Here is a 13,422-nt window from a genome sequence, read left to right on the forward strand (position 1 = left end):
TGAATGCCACTTTTACTTTAAAGGCTCCATCTCTTTCACTGCCATTACCACCATCCTGAACATAGTGGAAACAACCTCACAGCCAGTTTGGGCACCTCATCTGGAATGGTATTTTGCCCCATGTTGAACTCAATTAACAGGACAAAGTTCAGATTTGAGTTGTTCTGTGTCCAAGGAGACCATGACAAGTTACTTTCTCACTTTGGGCTTTTATCTTCGTTTCTGCAAAGAGAGGAAAGTTAGCTGGATGACCTCTGGGGACTGTTTCTGTTAGGAAAGCCACAGTATTAACATAGCATCATTTGGCAGAGATATTTCCTTTGGGCACCCAGGCTTCTCCCTGAAGCCTGGTTTAGCAAGTCTGGGTGGGACACCTTGCCAAGCTCCCTTCCCTTCTCCAGGAGATTCAGATGTGGTGGTTGGCCCATGGACCATGCTTGCAGGGTGCCTAGGGCTCCATTCCTACATTCTCTTCCTTTTACAGAAAGACACTGATCCAAAGAGAATAAAGAAGATTTTACTTTCTCAAAAAAGCAAGAAACCCAGGCATGGTGGCACATGCCTATAATCCCAGTGGCTCAGGAGACTGAGGTAGGAAGATCACGAGTTCAAAGCCAGTCTCAGCAACTTAGCCAGGCCCTAAGCAATTTAGTGAGACCCTGTCTCTAAATAAAATATTTTAAAAAGGCTGGGGATGTGGCTCAGTGGTTGAGTGCCTCTGGGTTCAATCCCCAGTCTCTCCCCCACCCCCGCCACACCAAAAAACCAAAAACCAAACCAAAACAACAACAACAAACAAAAAACCACACAAAACTCTACTGATTTGTAGAAAAGGCAAAGCACAATTGTCCTGACCTCTGAAGTTAGAGGGGAAAGTACCAGATTAATCTCTGAACAACTCTGTCCTATAACCTTCTTTTCCTCTGCTGAGATGAAGGTTTGGGAGTGAGGAATATCTGCCCTCCACCATCTGAGGACTTCTCTTCTTTGCAAGCAGATGTCATAATACCCTTGAACCCTTGCATAAAAATCAGAATGCTCAGTTCCTACAGATACCAAGGAAAAGCTTCCCTCTTCCTGTAGCTTAGTTTGTTTCTTTTCCCACTGGTTGCCAGGAAGCTCAGAGCTATACCAGTGGCAGTGCTGGGGTAAACATCTCTTCTTCATGTCCTAACAGCCATCTCCTAAAATGTGCAGTGTTGTTGAGAGGCTTGGAGATGGTATCTAAGAAAATTCTGAACTAGGTACTTCCCATCCATCAAGCCCAGAGCAAACAGGAGCTATTATAATTTCTTAGGTTTTCTGATCTTCCCTTCTATTCTCCAGTAACTACTGGGTTGTAAATGTTTTACTGTAGGTTGCCTCAATTGATTGTACATTTTGGGACTAGGTAGTGGAATTAAAAAAATTCATACTCAAGAGTTTTCTGCCTTACATTCCATAGTCATCCTGGTTCCTAGCTAGAAAACCAAGTTAGAAGCAGCTTGAGAAGATGATTTTTTATTTCTCCTTAAAAAATAATAAATAAATAAGACAAGTACACTGGCTTGAATTCCCTTCCCTTTTGTTATCCTCTCCCTCAAAACACGCAACCACTGTAAAGGTCCTTAAGATAGATAGGCAGGCGGTGGATCACCTGGACCCACACTGGAGGGAAAAAATACATTAGGGGTCAAAAGAGCAGCTTGTCAGGGAATGTGGCTGTTGGTCCTGGGCTGCCGTGGGGTGTGACCATCTTCACTGTGGTGCAGAAGTTCCTGGGCTCTCCCTGAGGTCCTCACAGCTCAGTCTTGACCTTGTGCATTAAATCCTTCTGGTCAATCTTGTCCAGGTCCTGGTACCAGCGGTTGTAAGCTAGCAAGGCCACATTCTTTGCAGCTACAGCCATCACCTCCACAGAGCTGGCTGCCCACTCCAGGGCGTTGAGGTAGAAGAGTTGGTCATGGAGTGCGAACCTTGGGAGGGTGGTGCGGGAGCCATAGAGGGGGTGCGCTTGCCACTCAGCTGTCTGGACTGAGTAATAGGAACGGAAGAGGGTCTTCAGCTGGGTCCGAAAGAGGGGCTTGGGAGATTGAACTCGCCAAACAGCTGCCTCCTGAGGCTGCTTCCTCCGGAAGCTAGAGGAGATGTTGACGGGGCAGATGTTATCCAGAGTGCAGAAGAAGTTGGGGAAATCTGTGGTAAGGATGTTAGCAAAGGGAAAAAGCTTTGGGTCAGGGAAGCCGAAGTAGGAAGAGTTGAGGTAGCCATGGACCAAGGAGACGACAGTGGGATGAAAGGAGCCCTGGACATCATCAATGGGTGGGTTGAAGCCTTCAAAGGTGAAGTTGCTGCTGCTGTTGTCCAGGTGCAGGGGGGTGGCGATGACCACGATGTCGTAGAAGTCGGATCCACTGCCCAGTTCACTCTCGTACCCCACCTGGTACAAGGCTTTTCCTTCTGGAAGGAAAGAGAAGACAGCACCAAAGTCAACTTTTCCTTGTCTTCTAACCACTGATCTCCCATCTGGGGGCCAGACCTTAAGATGGGAAAGGAGGGAGCGGGGCTGTCCCATCTCTCTTCATACTGGTACAGTTGCAGGGTGAGCACTTGATTTGGAATCAGGGGGGCCCGAGTTCCTTCTCTGGTTCTGCTGCTGACTGTCTGAGAGAGTCTGTAAAGACTGTCAGTCTTCCTTGGTCAAAGGAACAGGCTGGATTGATGGAAGACTCAACTTCCTGGCTCTGACATTTGAATCAGGGCAAAAGCGCCCTCTAGCGTCAATGGGGCTTCCCACTGCTTTTTCAAGAGTACTCCCCAGCAGAGCACACAGCCCAGGGTTGAGATGCAGGAGTAGCAGCTGGCTAGGAATGGTGTGGCCATGCCTCCTGCCCTCTTACTCACCTGTACTGTGCAGGGTCACAGAGGTCACTGTGGCATGGATCACATTGGCCTTGGTGAGCTTCAGCAAACCAGAACACACCAGCTTGTTGCCTCCTTCCACTGACCACAGGCTGCCTTGGGCACCGGCTAGTGACATGGCTCCTGGGCAAAATGAGAAGGGTGGCGAGTGAGTCTAGAGAGGCTAGCACTATTCTCCCTAGATCTCCCTGCCAGGGAAAGACTCCTCCCAACCACGGGCACAGGGAGATAAAAAACAAATAATACAGCCAAGTTCACAATGCTATGAAGTGAGAACATAAAAGAGCCACTTCCAGGGCTGCGGATATAGCTCAGTTGGTAGAGTGCTTGCCTCTCATGCACAAGAACCTGGGTTCAATCCCCAGCACCATCAAAAAAAAAAAAAAAAAAAAAAAAAAGAGCCATTTCCAAAAGACTGCAGGGTGTACAGTTCTGTTGCTAAAGAATGCCCCCAAATCAGCATATCCAGAAAAACAAGAAATTTGTGGTTGTCAAAGGTAGGGGGTTTCTTCTGTAGTGATGAAATGCCCTAAAATTATGGTAATGGTTGCACAACTCTATAGCTGTACTAAAAACCATGGAATTGTATATTTTAAAGTGGGTAAATTGTATCATGTGTAAGTTACATCTCAATACAAATATGCTATGAAGGATATGCACGAGGTACTAGAAGACTGAGAGAGAAATAGTGAGGGGACACTGAGGCAGGTCCCGAAGGCTGGGAAGAAGCAAGAGAAACAGGATCCTGGGCTCATGGGAGGTGCCTGCCAATCCACACCTATTTATTCACTTATTCAACAAAAGTGCACTAAGTGCCTAGCATGGTCCGGGCACTGTTCTAAGTATCTGGGATGTATCAGTGAGCAAAAGAGGGCATGAATCCTGCCCTTGTGAAGCCTATGTTCTTTATTCTTGGGTCCAAGCAGGAGGATGGCGGGTTTGTACATGCCTACCCACCCCAGTAAGGAGCTGGGAAGATTAGGTGCACTAATGGCTCAATAGCCAGGGGCACAGAGGCCTCAACAGGGTACTTCTTGAAACAAAACTGTGAACAGCAAAATATCACCTCAGCTCTAATATTTACACATCTGTAAGGTATTATCAGGAAATCAGAAATGGTGGATACATAATGGACCTGCCTCTTAGTTTTGCTTTTACCTTCTATAAAGTGATGTGAATACCGTCTTGCCAACTTGGAGGAATGAGCCAGAATCAAACAAGAATTGGGCAACCAAGTACGAAGGCAAGGGTAATGAGCTGGATAAATGTAAGGTTCTTATGGGGACCACAGCTCAATCTGGGCACTATGGGCAGGGGGAGGGCGGATGGGCAGGCTGAGGGGCTGGACACTCACCGGCAAAGGCGGGCATGGATGCTGACTGTCCATAGCTGGCCCGGAGTACTGCAGAGACAACATCGTCGATAAAGCGCTGGGTGACGCCCACCTGAAGCAGGGACTCGGCCACAGAGCGCTGGGTCATGTTGACAAAGGCAGACTCTCCTAGCGAGTAGAGCAGCTCCTCAACACCCGAAAAGGCATAGCCATGGGCCTGGTACTTGTAGATCCTAGGGGACACAAGGAGCTGCAGTCCTCTGCAGAAAGGCTTTCTGGCTGATCACCTGCCACTGGGTACCTGTGGACCCAGAAGGCCCACCAGGGATCTGCCTCCTCCTCTATATCCAGAGGGTTGAGAAAGGAGGCTGATTATGTTCCCTTTGGCCTATTTTCTGGCTGTGCTGGGCCTGATTCTGTTGAATACAATTATATCCCATTCCCCTGAGTTCAGTCCACAGTCTTTCCCCACCCCACTGGGACTGCAGGCAGTGGCCATGACCTGTCCACACTGATACATCCCTGGATGTGGAGCGGGGTCTCCCACTAGTTTCCACTCTGCCCTGGCTTCTAAGACCATGTTGGACCTGATGGCAGCAGCCTCCTGTCAATACTGTCCTCTCCTTTGTCTTCATCCAACAGAGCTCCCAGTAACTCTCGAGCTCACATGGTTCGGCTCATTCACCCAATCCCAAGGGCTAGCACGGACTGGAAACATCTGCCTATGGATTTCTAGACCAGCTGGCCTTTGAAATGTTGCCCATTCTAGGGCTGCTTTGTAAACATGCTGTGTTGGGTTGCTAACAGGACAAAAGATAAAGGTGTCCAGAGCAGATGGAAATGTGGGTCTGTAATTGAAGGGGAAACTAGAGCTGGCAGGTCGAAGTCATCTCCCATAATGGGGAGAAGTCAACATTGTAAGTTCAAATAAAATTAACAAGAGAGAAAAGAATAAGAAAGAAAAAATGAGACTCAAGGACATAAACTGTGGGGGACATCTGGAGAATATAAGGGAGAAATGCCATATCTAAGTAGTTATGGAATGGAAGAGGATGGGGGAGGGCCAGAGAGCAGGGAAGGGGGCCATGTGGCCATGCTTGAGCATCTGACACTGAAGAGGGGGATGATGATGGTGGAGGGACGATCTCTGCAGGGGGAGGAGGTAGGGAACAGGGAGAGCCTGCAGGAGGCCTTGGGGACTCTATGTGGATGTTTGGTGTATGGTATACTTAGTGGACACAGACCACTTGTCCTCCATATCTGAAGGTGATGGGGAGGATCTGGTGCCCAAGGAGGAGAGAAGTGGTGAAGAGAGGTATTTGTTCTAGATGGAAAAACTAGGGATAGCAAACTTTGCAAATGAGTGGCCCTGGGCTGCACATGGCCTGCAGATTTGTTAAATTTGGCTTACAAGATGAATTCGTGGCAAACATTGAAAAGCTGGGAGACTTCATGTATAACTCTGGATTTCTAGCTTCCTTCCTGAAAAATTGGAAGACTTAGCCCATGGGGTGACATCCTCCCATGACTGACCACAGGGGACTGCAGAAGCATGCTGACTGCCTCCCTCTGCTGACCTGGCTTTTCAGGACCCCCCACTTCCTGTGGTTCCATGCTGTCTTCCACCAGTGGCTTCACTTATGCACATCCCACTTTGGTCCTTGTAGGTGACTGAATTTCAATCCATGCTCCAATCGATTTAGCAGCAGGAAAGAATATGGGCTCAAGTAACAATGCCAGAGGCACCAGCCCTGCCCCAAGAGGCCACTCCTCAGGATGAGGGCTTGCTAAAAGCCTGCACTGAATCATGCTGGGCCTTTAAATCCACCAGTACCTTTCCCTTTTCACTGTGGCTGAGCTGCTGAGCTGCTAATTTTCTGAGCTCTTCACCTTGGTCCCCTGGAAAGCCCTCCCCACAGCTTGGCCCAGCCCTACCTCATGAATTTCTCCATGACCTCCTCCACCCACATCTGCAGTCTCAGGAAACTGATGCCATAGTGCCACCAGAGGCGGAAGAGGTTCAGCAGGTACCAGTCAGTCTCCTCCAGGACGAAATGCTCTCCGCCGAAGATGGCGCTCCTGCCCACCACCTCACGACGGTGCCTCAGCCCTGCAGAAACCAGGAGCCCCTCAGGTCCCCTTCAAAGGCACTCCCCCTCCCCTGGGAGGCCTGGCAGTGCCTTAAGCTTAAATTCAGGGCCTTCTTAATGCAAAAGCCTGGTTCCAATAAAACAAACAGGAGCACCACGGTTTGTTCTTTTGTGCTGTGAGTCTATAAACTACACACAAATACACTGGGACAATGTTTGTCCTTCCTAGTCAATTAGGAAAAGAATATAACATTTTATATATTTTTAAATGGGAATCCACTCAGATGTAAGAAAAATACAGACACCATCCCAGAGTGCCAGTGGCTGAGAGACGCGGGGCTTGCTGAGATGGGTCCTGGGCACCAAGGTAACATGGAGACAGCCATAGCTCCTTCAAGCTGTCCAGTGCTCTACAACCTACAAAGCACTGGATTTGGAAATATGCAGATAGCCATGATTTAATTCCTTCCCCACCTCACATATGATACACACTGTTCTGCACCTTAACAACATATTATATCTTGGAGATTATTCTATAACTGGGTATAAAGGATCTTCCCATTCTGGCTACTGAATTGTGTTCTTACACAATCAGGTTTTCATTATTGTGAATTAGTAGGTCCCAGTGGGTGGGCAGAGATGACATTTTCAATCTTTGCTAGTGCAAACAATGCCATAATGAATCGGCTCATGTGTGTTCCACACACCTGTGGAACCACCTGTAGGTTCACTTCTGATAAGTGGAATTTCTGTGTCAAACATAAGTACATTTGTGGTTTGGACAGATGCTGCTGGGTTTGAATCCCAGCTTCCTGATTTATTAGCTGTGTGCTTTTAGTTGGTGAGTTTAAAACTCTGGAGCCTCAGTTTCCTTGGGGAAGATCTAACCCCCATCTCTCAGGCTGGTAAGGAGGATGTGAGGTAATTCTTACATATTACCTAGAAAGGTACCAAATAGCTGGCAGGTACCAGCATGTGGGTGCTGATAGAATCACAATAATTCAGAGGCAGCAAATTGAAAGGGAAAGAAACTGGCCTGGGAGTCAAACCTGAGTTCTAATCCCGGCTCTGAAACTAACTCACTGTGTAACCTCAGGTAAGTTCCTTCCCCTCTTTGGTCTCAGCTGCTCCATCTGTAAAATGAGGAGATTGGGCTATATGACCATTGGGCCTCATAGGTCTGCGCAGTCTGGGAAGGGCCTGGTGGCTGCTGCCAGCCCTGGGGTGCTAAAGCCCCAGAACCCGGCACTTACCCAGTAGCTTGACGAAGTCCTGCATGTGCAGGCTCAAGGAGTGGAAGGAGGCTGCTCCGCTCTCGTAGTGCTGCTTGTTGACTGAGATGGTGGCCAAGCGGCCACCCACAGTTCCCTTCTCGTACACGTCGATCTGCACTCGGGGTCCAAAGTGCTGCTGGAGGAAATGGGCCACAGCAGAGCCCCCGATCCCAGCACCAACCACCGCTGCCAGCAGGCGGGAGGGTGGGGGTAGGACAGACAGAGCACAGGGGTGAGGGCCTGGGGTCACACCTCTGCATCCTCCTGCACTGAGGTTCCCCAGCACCTGCACCTCACAGGCTTGTAACATTTCAAACTGGAAATTCATAGTCCTGAGTTTTTAGTAGAGGTCTGAATAACAAGCAGAGCTGAAAACTGCAGTCTTCTAATACCCTCATGTTACAAAGGAAAAAACAATTGAGCAGCAGAAGAGCAGGAAAGAATCTCCAAATTCAGGAGGGTTGTTTGAAGAGAATAAATTTAGTCTTACTCCTAACTTATTACATTGTCCCTATTTTCCTTATTTCTGTATAGACTGGTGACAATATTTACTGGCTAGTTCTGTTGGGAGGGTCAATGTCTGGAAATCACTCTTGAATCTAGGGCTTGGCAGACTCTAGCCTGCAGGTTAAATCCAAGCAGGTGATTGTTTTTATAAATAACGTTTTATTGGCACACTTTTTTTTTTTTTTCTTGCTATGCTGCCTAGACTGGTCCTGGATTCGTGGGCTCAAATGATTCTTCCCTGTCAGCCTCCCAGGTGCTGGGACTATAAGTGTGTGCCACTGTGCCCAGCCTTTTCTTTTATATATTGTCTGGTTGTTTTCATGCTAGACAGAGCTGAATAATTGCAAGGGAGACTATAATGGACCACAAAGCTCTCTGGCCTTTTACTGGAAAATGTTTGCCAACCCTTGGTCTAAGTCCAACCTACCACCTGACATGTAAATCATTTCTATGTTTGTATTTGCCAAGATTGGAATGTACCCTAAGACAGGCTGCTCCTTATCTATGGACACTCTTTATTATAGTTACTGTTTGTTGAGGTCTCTTTTGGGTCTTATCATTCACCATCTTTACTACACCTCCTCTGCCTTCCTGTTATTTGCAAACCAAGTTCATTTGCATCGTAATCTAAGTCACTGATAAAAACTGGACAGAGCTCAGAGGTGCTCAGGAACCACTGTCTAGACAAACACTAATCATTAAATAGTCCTGTCTGAGAAGAGTAGACCAGTCGTGAAGCAATTGAACTGGGTTGTCACCTAACCCAAGACTGTGCCCACCATGTATTGGAAATACTGCTTTCTTCTCACCTGACAGTCCAGTAACCCTATCCAAAAAGGAAGTGAGCTAAACCTGGTATCATTTGTCCTTACTGGACCTATGTTGGATCCTAAGACCACATCTCTAATCAAGAAATGGCACATAGCTGGGTGTGGTGGCATACGCCTGTAATCCCAGTGGCTCAGGAGGCTGAGGCAGGAGGATCTGAAGTTTGAGGCCAGCCTCAGCAACTTAGTGGGGCCCTAAGCAACTTAGTGGGGCCCTAAGCAACTTAGCAACACCCTCTCTCTCTCTCTCTCTCTATATATATATATAGATAGATAGATAGATAGATACAGATATCTATCTCTCTCTCTCTCTCTCTCTCTCTCTCTCTCTCTCTCTGAACCCAGGGCACTTAACCACTGAGCCACGTCCCAGCCTCCCTTTCTCTCTCTCTCTCTCTCTCTCTATATATATATATATATATATATATATATATAGAGAGAGAGAGAGAGAGAGAGAGAGATATAGAGATATATATATAGAGAGATATATATATATATATATATATATATAGATATATATATATATATATATATATATATATATATAGATATATATATATATATATATATATATAGAGAGAGAGAGAGAGAGAGAGAGAAAGGGAGGCTGGGACGTGGCTCAGTGGTTAAGTGCCCTGGGTTCAATTCCCAGTACAAAATAAATAAATACACACACACAAAAATAAAGAAATGGCAGGTAACCTTCAGAGAACACCATGTTCTTATAATCAGCCTCCACTTCCCTTTCTACTCCCTGCCCTCCTCTCCCAGTACTCCACCTCCTTGTCTGTCTAGCCTTCTTCCACTGTGCAGTGCATGTCCTTACCCAAAGGCTCAGGCATGAGCCTGGCCTTTGCCTGAGTCTCCCCTCTTGTCAGGCATCCTCTGAGACCCTGCACCTTGCTGACTTCTATGGCCCACATCTATCATCTTTAGCTTGGCTTGCCTAACCCTCCTAATGCACTCAGGGCTTCCTTCTGTGTATACAGGCAGCACAGTCTGCTTACCCCTGGCCTAGCCTTGCCACACAATATTCAAATGGTCTATTTAAGGACCCAGAGAGAACAGGGTCACCATGTCCCTAGGTCCTCACAGGTAGTGGAGTTCATAAAGTATTTGTTGCATGTTGAAAAAATAGCCACTTCCTCTTTCTCAGTATTCCCAAAGTCAGTTCCAAGAATGCCCCCTTTTATTTATTTTTTTAACTTCTCTTTTCTCCTCCTCTTCATTTGTAAACCACCCATGGTTTCTAGAGATACTGAAATTTCAAAGCCTAGAAGGCACACAAGGGGTGTAGAGAAGCAGAAGACATCACTTCACTGTGGACCAGCTCACTGAACACCCATGACTGACAGCTATCTAGATCTAAAGTAAGATGTGCTGGGAATCGAAGATGAGCCAAATAGAGCTTCTGTGCCCAGGAGCCCAGGTAGCATCCATGCAATCAGTTATCACAACCTGTGCCAAAGTGTGACAAAAGAGCTCCAGGGAATCCTGAGGAAGGAGCTATACATTCCGCTTGAGAGAGTGTGGGGATACAAGGGAAAACAACAACAACAAAAAAAAAAACTTTGGACTAGGACCTGAGAGGACAATTAGTTGGACCAATGAGAGGAACTGCACCATCTGCAGAGAACAGCATGAGAGGGGCAGCGTGTGGAAATTTATAGGTGGGCTTGAAGGGTCCAGATTCCACTCTGAGGAGTTCAGATTGGATCCAGCTGGAGCCTAAGGATTAAGTCATCCTGATGGGAAGCTCTCATTCTCCTTTTGGGTAGGGTGGACAGACGCTCCTGTCACAGGACTGAAGAAATCAAGAAAGCTAAAGGGAAGCTTGGCATGGCACTTGTCCTGCTCTGAATAACTGGAATTCATAAAAAAAAAATGTAAGATGGATTCACAGATGGCTAGAATATGTGATAAGTATGAGATAAAGTGAGTAGCAATGAGCAGCAAAATCTAGGTAGTGGGCATATGCATGATCAGTGTAAAATTCTTTCAACTTTGCTCTGTGTTTGACAGTTTCAAATGAAATATTGCAGAAACGGCACAACTAATAAACAAAGAAAAATGACTGCTATAGGGCTGGGGGTGTAGCTTTGCGGTAGAGCACTTGTCTAGCGCGCTGGGGTCCCTGGGTTAGATCATCAACAACGTGGGAAAAAAAAAAAAAAAGAATCCCCATTCTCTCATCTAGCAAATCTATCTCCAGTCGATCTACTGTTCTGTCTCCGTGGAAAGGTCTCCTATCGACCGGAAGTTTTGGCTTAGATGTTACTTCTAGGAAGCCCTGGCAAGCTGGCAAAGAAGGGTGAAGTCCTTCCTCTGTGTGCTCGGTACTTTCTCAACCTTAGAACAGACTTCCCGTATTGTGAGGTCTCTCGTCCAAGCAGGAACTACAGCACGATGCCTGCTACAGACAGCCCTGAATAGACCTTTGTGAATGCTATCCAGTTCCTGTTCTGTCATAGGGACGCCTAGTCAAGAGTCACATACATGTCAGAAGCTCAGTGACCCTGCACCTCCGGGCGAGATCAGTGACCAGTCCTGCCCACGCTTCTTTTCTGTCCCAGGTGCCCTCTTTACATGCCCATCCCACCCTCCCCATCGAAACCTTCCTTACTGCGGTCCCCCTTTTCGCCCAGTCCTAGTCCCTCGCCTCTCCGTCACCCAGCTACTCTCCTGAGGTCTCCTCCCTTGCCCAGCTGCCCTCCCCTACCCCCAGCCAGCTGCTGCCGGCTGCGAACCCTTTTCCCGCCCAGCCGTCCCCAACATAGCCCCCACCGCGTTCTTCCCGCACCGATTTTGCCGGGCGGGACATCTCCGCCTGCAGTGGCGGCGGCGAGGAGTGTGGACAGCTTGGCGAGGAGCAGGGCAGCGCGGGCCATGGCGGGCGGCGACCGGGGCAGCACGCTGGAGCTCCGGCGCTCGCGGGTTGGCGCTCGGCTCTCGGCCTGGCCGTTCCGCCTTCCAGCCTGGCAGGTCTTAGCCTCTCATTGGCCGAGCAGCCGTCCCTCTTCAGTACAAGATTCTGATTTGATACATCTTTCTCCCTGAGGGGTCTATCATTGGCAGCTTCGTGGTCCCGCCTCCTAGATGCAGCTTCCTTATTGGCTGACTCATTTGGCCCCGGCGCAGCGCTCAGGAACCTCAGCATCAGGACCAGGGCCCAGCTGCCCGGTCACCGGTGGAAAAGAATGAACTGAAGTCCAGTCTCCGAAATCAACTAGCTCTGTAATGTGTCTTCTCTGACTCTGTTTCCACTTTCATAAAATGGACAGAATAACCCCCGATCTACCTTTCTAGGTAGTTATGATGATCACGTGAGATAAGGGATGTGAAACCCTTTTGGGGTTTGACGGTGTCTGCAAGTGCTGGAAACTGCTGACCAAGCTGGAGGCTGGGATGACTAGACCGTACCCTATGCATATTGAAACAAGTCCATATACTTTGAAGACTCCAGTTTTTTGTGCGTTTGCAGTTTCTATATACAGTTTGTATATCTGTGTTCTATTTCTTTAAAAACAAAAGAGTCTATCCATTCTCTTTGCAGACTCCAAGAAAAAGAACAGCTTACTACGGCTAGTTTACAACATTAAAAACAGATGACCTCTGGCAGAGGAATAAAGTTAGGGGTGAATCTCATGATAAATAAGGAAAATCTGTATTTATTCAGTTGGGTTATGGCCTAGGGAAGAAATTGACAGAATTCAGAGAATGGTTAAGAGCTTACACCTGGGATTCTAAGTCAGCTTTTCACATCTTAATAGGTTCAAACTAGATTACTGCTGATTAAGAGGTATATGAATAAACATGAATTTCTCACAATCTTTTCAGCGCTGGAGATGGAACCCAGGACCTCTCATATGCTAGGCAGGTGCTCTACTACTAAGCTACATCATCAGGCATTTTCAAATTTTAAGTTGCCCAGGCTGGCCTCACACTTATCATCCTCCTACCTTGGCTTCCTGAGTAGCTGGGATTACAGATGAATGCTATCACACCAGGCTCTTATGATCTTAAAACCATTATTATTATTATTATAGTTGTAGTTGGACACAATACCTTTATTTATTTTTATGTGGTGCTGAGGATCGAACCCAGTGCTTGCTAGGCAAGCACTCTACCCCTGAGCCACAGCTACACACCTTAAAACATTTTTTTTTAAAAAAAATATCTGAGTCAGAATGTAAAACCTTTTAAGTTTATTTCCAAAGATCAAAACATCTCTTACCTGGGTGAGGTGGCACATGCCTGTAATCCCAGCAACTCCAGGAGGATTGTGAGTTCAAAGTCAGTCTAGCAAAAGTGAGGTGCTAAGCAACTCAGTCAGATCTTGTCCTAAATAAAATACAAAATAGGGCTGGGGATGTGGCTCAGTGGTCAAGTGTCCCTAAGTTCAATCTCTGGTACCTCCCCATACACAAAGATATACCTTAAACTTAATTTTTTTTTAAAGAAAAGAAACAATCAGTGAGGTAAATAGCGCC

At 47.2% G+C, this 13,422-nt stretch overlaps 1 protein-coding gene across 2 annotated transcripts; it reads right to left on the reverse strand.

The window, feature by feature from the left end:
* Positions 1-1,484: 1,484 nt before the first annotated feature.
* On the reverse strand, positions 1,485-11,859 carry Pcyox1l (prenylcysteine oxidase 1 like). Of its 2 annotated transcripts, XM_027949296.2 has the most exons (6): positions 11,733-11,859; positions 7,578-7,784; positions 6,170-6,344; positions 4,256-4,467; positions 2,884-3,024; positions 1,485-2,439 (listed from the first exon to the last, which is right to left on the reverse strand). In XM_027949296.2, exons 1-6 carry the CDS (start codon positions 11,818-11,820, stop codon positions 1,778-1,780), a joined length of 1,485 nt encoding a protein of 494 aa, XP_027805097.1. In that variant the 5' UTR covers positions 11,821-11,859; the 3' UTR covers positions 1,485-1,777. The 2 variants fall into 2 exon arrangements, with proteins under 2 accessions (XP_027805097.1, XP_027805096.1); XM_027949295.2 differs by lacking the exon at positions 11,733-11,859 and having other exon boundaries at positions 7,578-9,150.
* Positions 11,860-13,422: the final 1,563 nt, after the last annotated feature.

Source organism: Marmota flaviventris, chromosome 5, assembly GCF_047511675.1.
Source record: "Marmota flaviventris isolate mMarFla1 chromosome 5, mMarFla1.hap1, whole genome shotgun sequence".
Classification (NCBI taxonomy): domain Eukaryota; kingdom Metazoa; phylum Chordata; class Mammalia; order Rodentia; family Sciuridae; genus Marmota; species Marmota flaviventris.

Bases quoted from the DNA above. Each gene is read 5' to 3' on its own strand.
- Pcyox1l (XM_027949295.2), bottom strand. From the start codon at position 7,926: ATGAATTTCCAGTTTGAAATGTTACAAGCCTGTGAGGTGCAGGTGCTG. The intron at 6,345-7,577 runs GTAAGTGCCGGG...TGGTTTCTGCAG, and splicing joins GGACTTCGTCAAGCTACTGG to GGCTGAGGCACCGTCGTGAG. The intron at 2,440-2,883 runs GTGAGTAAGAGG...CTTTCCTTCCAG, and splicing joins TGTGACCCTGCACAGTACAG to AAGGAAAAGCCTTGTACCAG.